The sequence below is a fragment of the Gymnogyps californianus genome, chromosome 4 (genome assembly GCF_018139145.2).
Source record: "Gymnogyps californianus isolate 813 chromosome 4, ASM1813914v2, whole genome shotgun sequence".
In the NCBI taxonomy this organism is placed as follows: Eukaryota; Metazoa; Chordata; class Aves; order Accipitriformes; family Cathartidae; genus Gymnogyps; species Gymnogyps californianus.
This window is the reverse complement of record NC_059474.1, coordinates 53,435,912-53,454,836: the sequence shown is the minus strand read 5'-3', so window position 1 is coordinate 53,454,836 and position 18,925 is coordinate 53,435,912. Positions and strand designations below refer to the sequence as shown.

The 18,925-nt window shown below is 38.6% G+C and overlaps 1 protein-coding gene across 2 annotated transcripts in view; it reads right to left on the bottom strand.

Annotated features, from left to right (window-relative positions):
- SMARCAD1 (SWI/SNF-related, matrix-associated actin-dependent regulator of chromatin, subfamily a, containing DEAD/H box 1) overlaps positions 1-18,925 on the bottom strand; it is a 47,009-nt gene that overhangs the window by 15,939 nt on the left and 12,145 nt on the right. The window contains exons 4-10 of one of the 2 annotated variants that reach the window (XM_050896018.1): positions 16,290-16,467; positions 14,187-14,250; positions 9,713-9,801; positions 7,607-7,696; positions 6,859-6,943; positions 5,643-5,645; positions 5,036-5,427 (exon numbers count right to left, since the gene is read on the bottom strand). In XM_050896018.1, coding sequence (XP_050751975.1) covers positions 5,036-5,427; positions 5,643-5,645; positions 6,859-6,943; positions 7,607-7,696; positions 9,713-9,801; positions 14,187-14,250; positions 16,290-16,467 — 901 coding nt within the window. The remainder of the gene's footprint in view (positions 1-5,035; positions 5,428-5,642; positions 5,646-6,858; positions 6,944-7,606; positions 7,697-9,712; positions 9,802-14,186; positions 14,251-16,289; positions 16,468-18,925) is intronic. The other variant, XM_050896016.1, reaches the window with a different exon arrangement.

The following is an 18,925-nucleotide window of genomic DNA, read 5'->3' as shown; positions in this document are numbered from 1 at the left end:
GCAGTAACTGGGTCATATTTGTAATTACAGTATTTTCATGCGTATTTATGCATAAAGTTATTTCACGGTAAAGAACAGAAATCTTCCTGGTTTATTAATGGACTTAAAGAATTGAAGAATACAAGATCCTTTGGATTTGCCATTCTTTTGTTAAAACAGAAGTAATTTCCACACAGATTTTTCTGAATTTTAAATCAGGTACTTGTTAAAATTTAGCACAAGACTTCACAGGCATATATCCTCCTAGAATTCCTTCCTTAAAAAAAGAAGGGGTTGTATGACCCAGCTATTACATTTTAAGTAACTGATCAATATTGCCACATTGCAGAGTAAAAGCAAGCTTTGTTAAGCTGAAGTGCACAAGCAGGCTATGCTTTGACTCAAAAAAAAAAAAAAAAAAAAAAAAAAAGATAAATGGAGTGATACCCTCTACTGACAGCCTGCTGTTACAGTTTTGGGGGTTTTTTGGTTTGTATGTGGTTTTGTTCCATTTTAAACAAAACCCAGAAAGTTTACCAACACTCATAGCTTAAATCAGGCTATCAGGCTAAGGCACACATGTCAACACTTGCGAAGAAGTTTTCTAAATAGACATCTCTATTTAGAAATAAAAAGACATAAAGGACATAATTTTTAATAGGCGATTAAAAAATTTCAACATTTGTTTTGATGCCTAAAGCTTTGGTTGGCATGAATGTAAATCCTGTAAACTATAAATAAAGGCGTGGAGAATGAAGCCATCTGTTATTAACAGAAATTGTATTGTTTTGTGTCAGCACATTAACATTCATCTCCAAGTTACAACAAGAAAAACTTTAGCCACTGGTTTACATGTGAAATACACGATGTTACCCTGTCGTGCAGAACACGACGCAGATCCTCGAGTGGCCTTTGGTTTACTAGAGGTTCTAACACCCTCCCAGGTTCATTTTTTTCAAATGAGGTCCAAAAATGCGAGACCATCATGGACAACTGAACCTATGGGCTTCCACAGCGTGCTTTGAAGAAAGGTCCACTGGAGACCCGGGCTGAAGCAGTGCCCCATGCCGGCATGCTCTGCTCAGGCTTACTTTACACCACTTGAACATGACTTAGGATTTCACTTTACTGCTTAAGGGTGAAAGTCAGCCTTAACCTCAATCAACAAACTCCAGTTCCACTTTAAGCAGCTCCCATTTCTAACCTGATGCATTTGCTGCTTCCCTTCAGTTTGCTTTGGTGCAAGGTGCTTCTGGATTTCCTGCTAGTTTGGTTTTTGTAGCAGTTTGTACGTGTGCAGCCAAACAAAATGAGAGATGATAAAAAAGTCGAAGCTGTCCTCCCTTGAGTTTATATGTCCTAGCTCATATACTATTGCAGTATACAGAATATGATGGACAAGTTCATCTTTGACTGCTCAGTTCTCCCACTCCCCTAACAGTGATAAGCTAAATATATGCTATGTCAGAATTTCTCTGTAATATTTTGCGTCAGTTTAACTTGCGTGCACTCCTTAAGAATTTGTAATTTTTAAAAACAATAGACATTGTTTAATTCACATAAAGTCTTTAAATGCTAAAAGAGATGGCTTATTTTATGATAGAATAATACCGCGAATGAGAGAAATGAGAGGATACAGCAAATCTCACAGATACATATGTTTCTACGCTACAAGGAAATTCAAGTAGTTAACAATTATAAACCTTAAAAATAAGAAACTAAATAGCATTAAACTCCCTCCAGTTCGTACCTCTGCATTTACCAGACGCAGCGTGAAATTGCATTGGGCACACACAACAGGCCAAGGAACAGAACACCTCCCCAGACCCCAAAAGCTCAGCTGGGCTCCTGCTGGAGCCAGTCTTGGCTCTGCCCTTGTTCCTTGGCACGCACTGAACACAGGCAGGCATTGCTGTTACATGACCGTGTTTACAGCCTGTCTGCTGAGGAAACGGCGCTGAGAGCTGCTGTTTCCAACACTGGCCAATTCCAACAGTCTGGAAAAGAGAGCGCTGTTAAGCGCCAACAAGGTTTTTTAGAGGTGTGAAGGTGAGGAGGAAGGGCGATGAGTGCCCAGAAGTGCTTCCACCAAGGAAAGAAATCGTGCTGTCTGCTGGCCCGCAATGTGTGCCAGTGGGGTGTCACCAGGACCCCGAAGCAAACAGGAGAGGAAGGTGGGAAGCCAACATAGGAAAGAACCCGCCAGGAGGGGAGGTATCTCTAATGGCTGTCGGTTTACTAACGCATGTCTATCCCAAGGAGGTGTAGAGCATGAAGCTGGTACAGAGCAGGCCTGCACCATGAGAGGAAAACGTCTCTGAACACTGGCACCTTCCACAAAAACTACCTAACACCTGACATCAGACCAAGACACAGGGAGGTGAACTTTCCTCTTCACCCTGTCCTGCAGTCTGCTCTGAACCCTTGTCTTCGCCTTGCCCTCCACAGCGAGCCATGTTATCGGTGCTCCTCCCTCCCTCTCCTCCTAGCCCTCACAGCCCCACTTTCTGCTGCCCATCCTTTAGTTTGCCTACCCCTACATCCCCATCTGCTCCCCTTGTGTTATAATCCCCAATTCCCAGCAGGGGAGAGCTGCGGCTCATGAACTTCTGCTCTGGCATCTCCCATTTGGGCATCACACCTCCTCTTCGGTCTCAGTTCCACACTTGGGCTTGCTTCTAGAGCACAGGCACCTGGGACCACCCTTCCAAACCTTCTGCCTTCAGAAAGCAACGTGCAATTTTGAGTTGTGAATATGAGGAGTACTCAGAAAGGTGTTCTCTCAGAGCACACATCCCAGTCTATTTTGTTACCTACTACTCTCCCTATGCACACAATGTATTCTGGAGAGGGGCCACAGGTCCTTGCACAGAAAAGCATCACTTGTCCGAATGAGGAGACAGACACCTAAAGCCTCAAGGACATACCCGAGCACTCTTTATGCAAGTTAGTGTTTGAGAGGAGGCACTCCCATCTACACATCTCCAGCACTGAAGACTGGATAGAAATACCCCCCTGGAAAATGTAGTTGATCTACAGCATGGGCATTTCTAAATTGCCCAAGGAATTAATCCTTGTGAGTAAGAACGTTTTCAGCTCTCTCCATTTATTTTTTGAGAACCATGTTTGTTACATTTCTTCTGTGTATTTTAAGTGTTACTAGATCAAGTTAAACATCTGTCTTAAATATCTGCTCTAAAGAATAAGTATTTTCAAGCATTCTTAACTTCACAAGCTTGAAATTCATTTAAATCCATCTGAAAAAATGTTAGTCCAATTTAAAAAGCTTTTCTAGAATAAAAAAGCCATTTTAATTTACGTTTTCCTAGAACAACATTTCAATTTCCAAATAAGTAGGCTTTAGTCCTAATCTCAGGCTGAGAGCCTTAACATCTTCCTCAATTCTAATAACAAATAAGTGGTAACAACTTCTAGTGCTTTACACTATGCTACAAAAGATACCATTACAGTAAAAAGAGACCTTAAAACTAAGTCAATTTCTTTAATGCTGAAACTGAATCAGCTCTCTCCATTATTCTATCACTCTCATCAACTAGTAGGAAAAACGTTGGGTCACTGAGCTACTGGATCTTTATAACAATTAAATCCACACTGATACGAAACATCTGCTAAAATCTGCTGCAATACTCTGGGCAAGTATTCACAATACTACATAAACATGTGGTTGCTGACAGCAGCAATCTTTATGAAAGACAAATTTTGAACACAAACACGCCCATGCAGCTTTTTTTCTGTTAAATATTTTACACAGAAAAAAAGTAGAACAGCCCTGTAGCAAATATTTCTGCAAAGAATTAAGCTCAGGCAAAATCCAACAAGTTTAGAAAGGAATAGCCATACGACAGATGTTCTGTGAGAAGCCAAAGGCTTGGGGCAAAACGGATTTCTTTTGCAGCATACCTGCACCTTGTATTTTTTTCAAGTATCCTCCTCCTGTCTCCCCCCTTGCAACACAACACACAAAGATAATTTTGTTTTCCTTAAAAATCTGTTTAGTATCTCTTACTGTTTTGTGGTAAAACATTTCACACACTGAATAATAAATGCTATTGTTTTACACATATTGAAGAAGTTCTATTCTGCTCTGAAAAAATAAAAGCGGATCTTGCATACATCAGCGGGGGAGGTTTCAGAACACATACTGATGAAAAAATACACCAATTACCCTGTAAGAGGGCCTACGCACAGTTACTGCTTTAAAATCCAAAGCACTAATAAATTAAACCAAGAAAATCTGCCGTAATACACTTCAAATTTCTTACCAGAACATTGCTCTTATCAGGTCTGATGTCTTGCAGTTAACTAGAACTGCATGAAATGTGAAGGCAACAAACAAACCATGGGAAACATTTGAAAGTAACATCCCAGTGACAGTAGATAATCTACTTACCAAGAGACATCATTTTCCCTTCTGTTGTGGATTGTGGTTTAGCCTTCTGATGCTTTACCTTTTGTTAATAAAAACACAGCAGCTCGCTCCACTAAAAAATGGCTGCGTTGCTTAGCTAGCAAAACCATGCTAGAGACTAAGCTGCAGTAGATTAAAGAAAAAAGACAAAAAAAAAAGAAAAAAGACAACAACTGGTTCTTGTATGAAACTGAAAATATCCATGCTGGCACCTTCAATCATGGAGCTACCCTGGAAGCTGCTGCTATTCAAGTGTCTGCAGTAAAGGTCCTGCCACGTTCTTGCCTCCTGCATGGGTTTTCAGCTACAAGAGCTCAGAACAGGCTAGCAAACACCTCCTTCCCAAGTGAAAGCTCTAATTTCTTCTTCTGCAGTGAAATCAACCAACTTTCTATGCTACAGAGTGAGTGACAGTAATGTCAGCCAATCAGCTTGAGATTTCCAGGAAAATCACCCCTTAATTCATTCAAAATCAGGTCATATGACACTATTTGAAACGCTATTGGCTTAGGAGGAACATAGCATTTTAGCCTAATCAGGATAAGGCCACCCATTTAAGCCTCCCTAGGCTGAAGCCACCTTGACTCTAGGCAGGCTGGGGATAGGAAAAGAAGAATGCAGACCTACCAGAGCCTCCCAGCTGTTAAAGGGCCGGAGCGCTATTATCTTCTGAGCCTTTTTCTGAGAACACTGGGGAATCAAAGTCAGTTCGCTCAGGGAAGCATCCTGCAGGAAGCTGAGGATTTTCGCTTTGTAGCCATCCTCCATCACTTCGTCACCGCTGCTGTAGTCCTCATCAAGGGAGCTACCACCGTCTTCAGAAGATGACTCGTCCTCCGAGTCTTCTGTTTCTCTTTTAGTACTCCAAATGCTCCTTTTGCCTTTGTCCTTTTTCCGAAAGCCATTCTGCTCTTTCCCGGAAGATTTCTGCTTCGGCTTCTCTTTACTCTCGTCACTTCTGCTCTTGGTGGAGGCTTCGGTCCAGTCAGAAGCTTCACTTTTGGGAGGAAATTCCATGCCTATGCATGCAATATAGAAGGCAACAAGTCAACACATACCGATTAAATGTGAATTAAAAACCCACTGTTCTTCCAAAACAAAACCTACATAGATATAAAACACAATTCTAGTATTTAATACACAACTCAACAGCAGGTGAATAGTACCAACTGTGAATATGAGATGAGCAATGCTAATTTGTATACTGCTCAAATAGCTGAAGGTTTTAAGTAACTATCTTAAAACACAGATGATCAACGCTATGTAATATGTGTGAGCTGCAGAAGCTCTGAGGTAAGAGCAGATAGCTAAGAATGTATGTGCTGTATCGCTGGGATGAGATACTGGTCCAACTCCATCCAACTGCAGAGATATTAATTCTGCTGATTTCAAAAAACAAGCCTACTTTCACCACGAAAATTACATATTTTTTTCCGTTTTAATGCATCTCAGTACAGCAGTAGAGGTGGGACAACAAAAACATGCACTTGTTAAAGGAACTGGAAGAATGAGGTATTTCCAACCAAAATAACCCTACTGTCCTAAAGTAAGATAGAGGTTATTTAACAGAATGTGAGCAAGTCATTTTCAGAAGTGACTCATATGGCTTTTTCCTCCTTCTTTGGAAGAAGGCACTTGCAACGCTTTCTCTTCTGCCCAATCCCAGCTTGCTGCTGACTGAGTCCAACCCCAATGTCTACCTTCTCAGAACCAGCAGCAAGGACCCAACCTCATGCATACTGATAGCCCTCTCCACTTGTAAAGGATCCGATTAAGAATACTATCCTATCCCAAGAAGACTTAAATAGCTGACACAGCAAAACATATACATATCTGACAGTTGTATAACACTCTGAAAAGTAATCAACTCGTTAAATAGTATTTAAGTTATAACTTGCAGATTTACCTGGAATCACGGTTCTTGCTCCCTACCACATTTAATGCACTGGTATTTATAAATTGGTTGCATAATTTAAGGCCTATTTCTAGTGTTTGTCTCTCCTAGAATATATTTTAAAAGGATAAAATAGCATATGTCACTTGTCACCTATGCAGTTATTTGCAATTACTGATTAACAAGTTACTCCAGTTAAAAAACAAAACTTATTTTTAAACAAGCAGGAGGGGAGCAGGTGTCAGCTTTGACATTTCAAAATGTATTTTATGATATACCCATAGGTAACTACAACTTCTTATGTAAATCGGTATTCTCAAGGCAAAGATATTTATCTCTACTTGCAGAGCAAAAAATAAAATAATCACAACACTTAAAAATACATAAAAATTGAGCTTCCTTCTTTTATCCTCCCCATAATACTAATTTCAAGTATCAGCGCAAGTTTCTAGGCACAGTGCTGTCAGGACTGTCGTTGCTGGACATTAGAAAAGATTTGTATCACAAGTCTGTTTGTTTTATCTTGGGATAAAATGGATTATAAATCTGTCTTTACCCTCATCATCTTCTGCAAATACTCTCAGGGCCTCCAGTGCTTCATGAAACACCCAGTTATGTTCCTGAAGTACATCTCTCAGTTCCTAGTAAAAGATAAGAAATTTTGTACTGTGGTAAGATAAGCAAAAACTAAATTTCTGCGCATAATAATGTTAAGGCACTAACACTTAATTTTAATTGCACAAGGCAAAGAAAAACCCTGTGAATCAGATGATTCAAAATAAAGGAAATCAAAAGGAGAAAACCCTTCAGTTTATCCTCACACATTCAGTTTAGGCAGAGCTGCACTTCACTTTTCAAAAGGGTAAGAACACACATAAATAAGCTTTGCTTCCAATAATTTAAAGCACAGTATTAACATGCACTGACCAGCTGCTGAGTATCATCAGGTACTGAACTAATACAAAGTGCACAGTATATCTAGTCGTCCAGGGGAGAAGAGTGTGAGAGAGAGGGAGGGATAATTTCCCCATGCATTTTTATAATAGGTCATCAAATTTGACTATGCCAGGCTTGTCACGGGACCAAAAAAGTAGGATGAGAAGTTCCATATAGTCCTGATTACATCCAACTGCTCTCAGTTCAGGGCAAGTTACATTCCAAAAGCAGCAACAGCGAAGACCTTCCTACCCTGGGCTCTTTCCAAGAGTGCTGCTGGTGTAAGGACTGTTTCACTTGGACTATGAACAGCTGCAATTGTCTTAAGAAGTCAAAACCTGATGCGCCATCAGGAGACATGAGCTCACCTCCTTATCCAATCCAGGGAATGTATTTTGCAGCTTCTTCACAAGCATCTCTTGCCTCTCCCATTGTCTTTGGGGTTCTGACTCATCCAGCTACGTTAAAAAAAGAAATCTATTAGGTTTAATGTAAATTACAAGCATAGAAACAGAAAAAAAAATTATAAACAATCAAACCTAATCAATATTGCTTATCCTTAAAGACCCACTCTAAATGACAAAAGCACTTAAGACAAATCCAAGTTGCAGAAGTGATTCCTCATAGTCAACGATCAAAATAAGACCAAAACCTTCATAAGCATAGAAAATATCTTGTCATGAAAGACCAGCATTCTTTACTTGATAAGCATACACAGTGCAAAGTTACATACCAAAATATAAATAATTTAGAACTATCTAGTTTGTATTTCCTTAAAATAAAAAGTTAGTAGTGATGATTGATGATATTTAAGGCAGAAGATGGCAGGGTTAACAGTCAGTCAGTTAGGTTAGATTACCAAGCATGCAGTATTTAACCCACCAGAGTCTATAAACATGTCAAATGGTGTGTTTATATGAAGATTTACGGGTAAAAAGTCCACAAATACTGTGTCACAGCACCATGGAGTCACATCAAAAGCTGGCAAAAGTTTTCATCAACAATAGCTTCACTAACAGCTACTATCAGCCTGCAAAAAGGGAGGTTTCTTATGAACAAGTGCCAAAACTTCTACATGCCACAAGCTGCTGTTATGTATTCACCACAAAGAATTATGCAAGTTTCTTCACACAGCTTTGAATGCAAAGTGGTTACAGATCTACTTATCTACAGCAGAGATGCCAACAGGTTTGATCAATATTTACTTCGCTGAATGATGCTATTTGCTGAAAGAACACAAACCAGATCACCCAGAAGCACTCTGAGTAACAGAGGACATGGTTTCTTTCCTCAATGAGCCTATGGTATCATTAAGAGCACAGCTACAGTACGTACAATAGCTGGCAAAGTATGCTCTAGTCTTAGGAACCAGAGGAAAAGCAAGAGCGAGAAAAAAAACCCTGCAAGTTTTCTCGCACCAATTCTCTATTACGAATTCTAAAAACCCGTATTTCAGCTTTATTTTTCCCAGTCCTTCCCCTTTTAACTGTAATGGAACTGTTAAGCACAGAAATGAAACCAGGTCCAGTGAAGCACTGTTTGCTAGGCTGGCTGGGTCATAATTCAGTAAAGTCTCCTTTGTAACCTAACCCAGGGGTTTGGTGAGGAGGAAGAAACCCAAATCCCAGCAAATCTTGCCTCACAAAATTCACAGCTCTCCTCCAGGAAGCAGGGGAATATCAGAGTAATATTATTTTTGCTTTCATGGAAAACTCTGCATTTTCTTCATTTTGTTCTGACCGAGGACAATATTTGGTTAAATTTCAACACAAAGATAGTCACCATCCTCCATCCAGCCTCCAGTGTTTACTGTAGAATTCTCTTTCTCTACCATAAGTGGTTTTCAAGGATGACTATTGGGATGCCTGGGAGCTGGCCTCATGACAGCACTGTAGGACTGTGCATAAGATCTGCTAAATACCAACCTGAACACACCAGGATCATTACATAGTTCCTATTTATTAGCAGAGGTCAAAGTAATCATTCCTTTAAACATAACCAATTCATTCCTTTTAAAGATTTCCCTAAGTCACAGTTTCAAATATATACGTAAACAACATTACTTCTATAACATAGATGAACAGTAGCAACAGATGTTGAACTTCATCTATTTGAGGAAACATAATGAATGACCTGATGAGGCAAGGTGATCCACAGCCTACAACTCCCACTAATGTTCACAAGAACTGAATAGTACTCAGGGCCTCACATACTGCTACCTGTCATCAACCACTTCCACGAAAGCAGTGAACAGGCTATTGGGATACAAATCCACAAACGCTAAAGAACAAAGCGGGTAATTCCATTCAGAATTGCCAAGGAGAAGAAAGTAGAAAAACCTCATTCAGATGGCAAGATTTGAGTTTGATTGGATCTTCTGATAAAACACACGAAGTTCATGATACCACTGTCATTGACCAAGTCAGGTAATTCCACTTATTTTACAATGCACAGAGAGAAAAAACAGTACTTACATAATTAGCTTTTGGCTTTTTTGTGACTTGCTCATTTCTGGTTTTGCAATTTGTGGGAGAACCTTTTAGTTTCCTTTTACGAGAGGCAGCTTTAAAAAGAATCGAGGCAGAAAAGAATTAATTACTTTCATTAAGTTCAGCCCAAACCAGTAGGATCATTCAAACCAACGCTTATTAACCGCACAAGATGTTGACCAGTCTCCATAACAGTTTCCTATTATAGTCCACAGATACATTGAAACTTCAAGCAAAGCAGATGCTTGAAAGTACATGTTTATTTACCTCTAAGTTTTCTATAGTAATTTGTCAATTAATCAAGCAATTACCTCTCATACATAAAAACTGAAATAGCCTTTTTTTTTTTTTTTTAAATAATTGCCAAGGGTTTTACACACAAGTTGCATAAAGGCATATGCCTGTGTGTTTTTATTCAAGCTGACTGCTTTTGGAAAGTTGTATTTAATCAAAGCTGAACCCCAATTGTGAGTTGGAATATGTACATCGCTGCCAATCTGGAAGTGCTGATGACTGATTTCTGGCTCAGGTGCATACCTGAGAGGTTACCACCAAACAGTTTTCAACATTAAATCCAAATGTCTGAAAGAAAACTATGCATATTGAGTCGGTGATAACTAAATATCAGTGATAACCATACTACTTATGAATAGTTCATATGAGCCAGAACTTTCTGAGTATCTTTGGGCCCTGGTGATTATCAAGAGATTATCATCTTCGCATTAAGACCTGCCCAGTCAGGTGCATTTTCTGACTGCTGCAGCGCACAGCTCGTGAAGACAAAAACACATAACCACTGTTTCTGCACATTAGCTTTGCTTTGAAGCAACAATGGTTACCACACCGAATTATTGTAAAAATTTCTAGTCCATGATCTGAAATAGTACTGCAAGTTAAACCTTTTTTGGAAGAATAACTGCCTGCAGAGCTTTGATGTCTGATACCAGCATCTCTGGCCAACTGCCGCTCCCAGGCTGCCAAAGGAGACCAGTGAACAAGCTCACAAACAAAAAGCACGCTTGCTTTCCAATCCAAAAGACTGCCTGGATGATCAAAATAGTTTTAGCTGTGGAAAATTAAGTAGCCACATCTTTGCACAAAAAGACATTTTGTGTGGAAGTACTTTCAAATAAATTTTCTACTAGACTCATTCCCTCTGACATCAAACAGAGCTGTGACATAGACATATTTAAAAAAAAAAAAAAAATCATTACAACATCCCAAAGGCACAAAAGTAAAGCATCAGCAATTCTTCCTTAATTGAAGGATCTGGCAAGAGATACCAGAGAACACTGATAAGATTTTTTTCAAAGTCTCTGTATTTCTATATATATGTATAAATATATACAAGAGGCATAGTCCAAACCATCCAGAGAATGTGCCAATGGAGGGCAGGTGGCTCTCCTTCAGCATTCAGACCTTGACCTTTCTGCCCAAGAACCTTGTTTAAACAATATTGCCAGGAAAAACCATGCTTAAGTCTGAGAAATGTGCGTTTGTCTTGATAGCAAAGCTAAGGGCTGTCAGGCTGCTGTTGGGTAAAGCACTAGAAGTCATGGAGGCCTCATGCTATTACTGCTTAAGCTCAATTAAAACTGCATTCAGGATGGATAATTCTGAGTAAGAACAGTGACCCTGCAAACCTCCTTGCTCTAAAAAAAAAATAAAATACATGGGTTCCATATAAGAGTATTTTGAAGATCTCCCTGCTTTGAAGTCATGGGCTAAGCACTCAATAGTCTTTGAAGAAAGCCCAATCGCGAGCAATTTTAGAGGCAATTAAACTGTAGCAAAGGATCTGGATAGCCATGGTCTCGGGAACCTATCAACACAGAATTATTTAGAAATCAACCTGTGGTCTTCTGAAACCCCCCCCCATCTGCAAATGACAAAAAAAATCCCAACTTTCTGAAGACATTCACTTTGCAAGGTACACTTAATTATTCCTTCCTGTGCTAAGGGAGCATACAGCTGAGGGGATGAAAAAACTCTATTACTGCTAGACAGGAACTATCCTTCGAGTGGAGGCAGGGCACACTGGGCCTTCCAGAGGAATCTTTGTTCTCTCTATAAACTTTATTATTAACAAGCAGTGAGAAAAGCAGCTCCAGGGTTTCAACTTTATTATTAACAAGCAATGAGAAAAGCAGCTCCAGGGTTTCAAAATTTAGCGAGGCATCTGTAATTACTTCCACTGTTATTTGCTGCTACCACTAAAAAAAAAAACAAACCCTTATTACTGTGACTTCCTTTGCCATTACAAAACAAACAGTCATTTCTGCCTGTTCAAAAAGCAGTGAACATCAGACAGGTTTACATGAGGCTTCAGCTCAGAAGCAGCCTCACCGATTTCATGGTTTTCAAGATGTACAGAAAACAACAGCAGAAACAAATCACAAGCAGCAGGTATTACTATACCTTCACATCGGTCATTCTTACACATATTTTCAGTGTGTCACATCTAATCTTCATACCTGTAAGTCATCTGCAAGGCTTCTTGTTTTAGCTATATACAACTACTGAATTCAAGCTATAAATACAAGTTTTTATCATTTTGAAAGGACAGAAAAATTTGAGGATGACTCAGCCACACTTTTTTAGCAAAGCCATGCTTCACAAAACTGTATCTTGTCCCTGACCTCTCACAGTCAACACTTCACAAAAAGTAAAGCGTATCATAAATTGACATAGATAAGCAGATGTTCAGTAATGTCTCCATTTTTAATAAATGTGTCCAAAATGAGGTGATTTATACCATCACTTTCAGGCATGCTTACTCCTAACTAAATATTTTATACGACAGCTGTGATTAGTGAGAATTTTGCTGCCAAGAAGATTTTTCTGTGGGCTCGTATTGAAAAGATGTGAAACAGCATTCTTAGATCAACACAAAAATGGCCAAAAGGCAGGGCCTACATACCAGAAATCAAAGTGTTTTAGTTCAAACACTGTGAACTGCAACAAAGTTTAAGGATATATATTAGCTTAAATTGGTTTAATATTAATTAAAACCCTTGAAAAGTAATCATAGTCTTCCAGGAAGGGATTTTCCAGGAGCAGCAGCACTCAGAAGTACTGTGTCCCTCAAAAATATGCCAGCTTTAGTTTTCTATTGCCAGCATCCAAGAAGTCCCATCTATAGAATCTGATCATGCACACAGTGATAACCTCAAAATGTTAGTCTGGTTGGGTAAAAAAAAAAAAAAAAACCAAACCAAAACATAAAAGCAACACTTTATTAAAATTAGCCCAATGTTTTAAACCTTTCTGATAATTGTTAAAAGTCTTTGAAGTTGTATATAAAGATCAGAAAATGAATATACAATAAGTACAACAGGGGGAACTGAATTAGCAAAAAATCTTCTACTTTAGAAAGGGAGTAAAACTGTTCACCCTCAGCACACAAGCTTCCTAGACATATTGCTTCTGAATTCATAGGATACTGCATGAAAAGACACATGAACCACTTAGAACAACTAAAATAATCAAGAGTGATCACAAATAGCTTTTTCCATCGTATCCAAACCATGAAGATCTCTCAGGAAAACCATGGACAACTGAACTGCAAACAGATGGAGACTGCTGAAACGGATCAGCTTTTTATAATTACATTAATATTCATACCCACTTCCACTCTTCCCCCACCAACCCCAGTAAATCAGTCAAAAAGATTAATAAAAGAGATTTAACTCTGGACTTAGGTGATGTCAAGAAACAAACCCAAAGCCCAAGAATTATGACCCTTTTACATGCTTTCCACTTTCTACACACTCCCACATCACGTGTTGGGTTTTTTGGTTTAGGTTGGTTTTTTTTTTTTTGGCTGGTTGGGATTTTTTGATAACAGCTTGAGACTGCATAAATTCAGATGCAGAAAAAACCCCTAAATAAACTCTGAGGGCTCAAAGGCATGGTTTGGGGGATGTTTTCCTAGAGAACTGTGAGGATTTGTCTAATGTTTAACACTAATAGTTCTTATTTAGAATTACAAGCAAGTCTTGAAGTCAACCTGAAGAGAAAATTGTGATGGGCCTTGACATAAACAATATCTAGTTATGAGTGGCTACATACTCCAGTATATTTTTTCCATACCACCAGATTTCTCACCTGCAACATTTAGAATTACTATTGCTAACCCACTACTACTTGCCTCAACTTCTGGGCAAAGCAGGAACCAGCAAGAACAGAAATCATTTAAGGACCCACATGTAAAGCAATCCTGAGCTTCACAGAACAAATTCCCCTTTTTTGTTCTATTTTTGGATTTTGGTCCACATCCTTTTTTCATCTTTCCCCTTGCAAAGCCTGTAATTTCAGTTTTGTGTTATTACAATAAAGAAACAATAGTATAACTTTTAGCGTATGCTTTACTATTTTCTAAATACCTCCCAACTAAGTTTATTTCACTGAATTAGCTACAGCTTCTAGTTTTGTTTTTGGGTTTTTTTGTTAAACATACCTTCGTCATTGAACTTCAAGCCAGCAGCTATTGCTTCATCCATTGTGTGTGCTGATTCTATCAACTACAAAAAAAAAAGTCAACTGCTAAGTGGTGAGATTTAATCCAGTTGAACAGAGGAGGACAATGATAGATCAGCGTGATTGAAACACACTTTAAAAAAACACCCCAAGAATACATGTATTATAAAATCCAAGAACAAAATTAACAGGTACCAAATTAGCTAGACTGATCACATAAGCTGTATTTGGAAACACTTCAAAAAAACCTACTGGAAAACATTTTTAATACAATCTCATTTATTATCGCTTTTTTTCCTACTTCACAAACATACCATGCAGATTTATTTAAAAGCTTTTTTTCAAAAACTATTCAGCTTTACTATCACAAAACTAGATGATCCAAACTCCTAATTTCTTAACTGATAAATGTCTGTATACCTTTATGTCACATTGGTTGATTTCCTGAAAGTACATGTATGAAACTTATAACATGCCTCAAAGTTTATCTATACTTCCTTGCAGTCCTAGATTCTTTCTCTATCTATGTGTAATCTCAAAATAGATCATTTTTACAAATCAATTGGATGTTGACACTGTTAGAATGCTTTTTGCAAGTGAGATAACTGCAACAGAAGCAAATGGCCTAAAGGTTACAAATACGAAAAAACACAAAAAAATGAAGTTATGAGGAATCCTGATTCCCAAGTATCTGTCCACGTCTGTAAACAGCATCTTACAATTTTGCTATAAATACACGATTTCCTTTTCAAAAGGCTCATGATTTTTCCTTAATAGCCTACATCAGTTGCATAGAGTTTGTCAGGACAGACTGTTGCGGATCCTTCATGAAGGAAAAATAGGTTTGCCTAATATTCCTCCGTCTTCCTTCAAAAGTGTTGTGGATATGTAACTGCGGACAAAAATTTGCACAGCTTCTATGTACAACAAAGTTCTGCTGATACAGGAGCTATCTTCTACTCTCCTAAGAATAAATGCCATCAGCACTACATACCATCGAGTAGTTAAAAACACCACTGAAGTCACAAAACAGCAGTCAGACACACCACGTGTCATTTCTAGCTAGTTTCTAAGCTACAATGAACTGTTATCACTCTTTGGTTTAAATACATTCTACGTGGCCAAAAATTGAAACATCATACATTCCGGACATCTACAATGTAAATTTTATTACAACATCCAGGAGAAAAATTCCAAAACTGCTATTTGTAACCCCTTCTTTCTTCCTAAGTAGAAAGCCTAAACATAAAGCTTGATCCACTGGGAAAAAAACACCCAGCAAGGAGCACCAGTAAAATTTCTGTATTTCTTTAATGACATTTCAACAACCAGGAAACTTAACAGATTAATTTAAAGACATCTGGCTTTGAAAACTAAAGCAAGTGAAAACCTAGTTACATATCAGCACTGAAAAGTAACCTTGCTAAAAATATATTTTACTGTACTGAAGATATTTTACTGTAATAAGTTACCATAATGTTACCGTAGATTCATACTGTACATTGGACAATGGCCAAGAGTATCTCAGGTTCATATGCCAGCGTAATGAGAATAAATTATAGTAAATTCAAACCTACTCTCTTTTTGCCTCACTGGAAGTACTAAGGGCTTTGCGTACTAAATTTCATAAATGCAAGGGTGCGACGTTTCATCTACTGGAGAAGATGGCAATATCATCACTCATTCTGCATTTAATCAGTTAGTTGCACTCCAACAACAGCAGTTATCAATAGTTATCAACCAAGACAGCTATAACTAAGATTAAATGTCACAACAGAAAGAAATAATAGAAAAATTTTCTATACACTGGAATTCACTGTTGCTGAGTTGATCTAAAGGTTTTTATATATATATAAAAAAAATAAAGTGTGTGCGTATATATATTCATTTTTATATATACGTGTCTGTGTATGTATGCATATATGGAGACATCGCATGGCTGTAGTTCCCCTAAAATACATTGCTTTGATATACCCTTTTGCTAGTAAGAATTAAGGCTGTTCCCTCTAATAAAGCCAGAGGCTTAGGAATACTGCCTACAAAATAGTAATCAGAATAAATCAAAAGAACAGAGCATTATTACTTGTAGTAATTCTTGGTCACTTCTTTGGGGAAAAAGTTCCTTCAGTGTTTGCAGCTTTGCATCTCTGATGTCCTCCTCTACACCCTTCTTCACAGCTGGCAGCTGATCCCCACCATTTACATATGCCAACTGGGGTAGTTCATCTTGAGGCTCTTCATCATCCTCAGACTGTTCAGAGCTACAATGTATGGGGGAGGAGAAAAAGAATTAAAATTTATTTTTGCTTATGAATGTTTTACTCCATCAGAACATTACTGTAAACCAAAAACCAACAGGATCGCACAAAATGTGTTTAGATGCATTCAGTAACACCGAGTCAACTTGTACCCAAAGTGATACCTCCTATTCAGGACAAAATAAAGCTTACTTGATTAAGTACAGTCTTCTGTTTGCAGTAAACACATTTCAACTTCACAAAGGAAAGAAGAAAGGAGGAACAGACAAGGGAAATACCATGACTTACTCTCGTATTGTGCTATAAAAGGTTACTTGCCAATTTAGCAACAAACATCTCAACACATTTCAGCTACCTGACTTACATCAGACCATCTCAAGTTTGTCTCAAACAGTCTTGCTAGTATTTATTTGCCCAATAGACAAATGGATGTGTGTAAGTTCTTTGTAAACACTGTCCAGGTGCAGTATTAACTCTCTGTCCTAGTTCTCAGCTCATTGAGAAAGAAAATTCAAATATTCTTATGCAGCATTTTAAACATCTAAACATGGGAAGAACCTTTCTGAAAAAAGCAAAGTCCTGAACTTACTGGAAGATTTATTATTAGAGCTAACCTGCAGGAAAAGCAATCCTTATATATTTTTCACGATATTCAGTTGCACAGACAAGACTGAACGTAAGCACAAGTCTCCCATCCTACTGCCCTCCATAGACACATAAAAATCTCCTTTCCTGAATGAAAATTAATTGAACTGTATAGAATTTGGTATTTCATACAGACTTCACCATGAGAAAGGCTTACCTGCAGGTCTCTTTACACAGATATAAGTAAAAGACTAAAAATAAACCTGTTTTTCCTCACTATATCTTTCTTCAGCAGTTGCAACAGGCAGATTGCAATACCATTCTGAAAAAAGTAGTAACATGCCACTTACATAGAAGATACACACTATTTTGAGACAACTTTTCATCAAATAATCCTTTTCTCCCTATCCTGTTCAAAAGGCACACACAGCCACATGGACTCTCTGGTTGTGCTTCTTAGAATAAAAAAATCCTCAAAACAAAAAATAACCCAAATTCCTCTTCAATCCACCAAGCCATCTAGTTGTAAGCTTCAGAAGGGGAATCCAACATCCACTTTAAAAAAGTCTTAGTGAAATGGCATATTGTCCTGGTTTCGGCTGGGATAGAGTTAACTTTCTTCTTAGTAGCTGGTACAGTGCTGTCTTTTGGATCCAGTGTGAGAATAGTGTTGATAACACTTTGATGTTTTAGTTGTTGCTAAGTAGTGCTTATCTTAAGCCAAGGACTTTTCAGTTTCCCATGCCCTGCCAGCAAGCAGGTGTGCAAGAAGCTGGGAGGGAGCATAGCCGGGGCACCTGACCTGAACTAGCCAAAGGGGTATTCCATACCGTGGAACGTCATGCCCAGTATATAAACAGGGGGGAGTTGGCCGGGAGTGGCGGATCACTGCTCGGGCATCGGTCAGCGGGTGGTGAGCAATTGCATTGTGCATCACTTGTCTTTTCTTGGGTGTTATTTCTCTCTCTTTTTTTTGTTATCGTCCTTTTCATTACAATTGTTGTTATTATTATGTTATTATTAGTTAGTAGTGTATTTTATTTTACTTTAGTTATTAAACTGTTCTTATCTCAGCCCATGAGTTTTACCTTTTTTTTTTCCCCCCTCTTCCCCATCCCACTGGGAGGGGGGAGAGGGAAGCGGCTGCATGGTGCTTACTTGCTGGCTGGGGTTAAACCACGACACATATTAAAATTCTGTTAGCATATTTCAGAACTTTTTGCCCTGATAAGGAAAAAAGTTTCTTTAGAAACTGCATTTAAAAAAGAAAATCAATCCAAATGGAAATGGTAACACTGCAATTACCCTATCCTTTCCTATCGGGGATTAACATCTAGATACTTGTCAACAAAGCCAGAGTTGCACACATCATAAATCTTGTCCTCTCTGTATAATCACATTCTTATCAAGCATGAAGAAATACTCATTTAACCACTAAACGAGTATGACTCCGACCCACAAAACCTCGTGTTGGAGTTCTGCTTTTTTCCAACAGAGTCCAGACAGTGACTCTGATAGTGAAGCTTGCAGCACACTGCCTTTTAGGAAAGACATGCTTTCTGCTCTGAACTTCCTGCTTTCTGCTCTATCCCTTATTCAGGATAAGGGGGGCTGGGATACCCTGCAAAAAGAAAAAAATTCACAAAACCCCCAAACACTAGGTAACACATGCACTAAAACGCACAGTGCAAAGACACTCGATTGACTGATTCTGTGCAAAGCCAGGCTACATTCAGCACAAGCCAGAGCTCATAAGCCTGGCCAGATCCAAGCTAACTCCTGCCACGCTCTCAATTCGTTTATTAGCTCAATCGGAACGCCACTTGTGAGACAGCTTAGTGGGTTCAGTACACATCGATTAGCACCTGAGCCAACA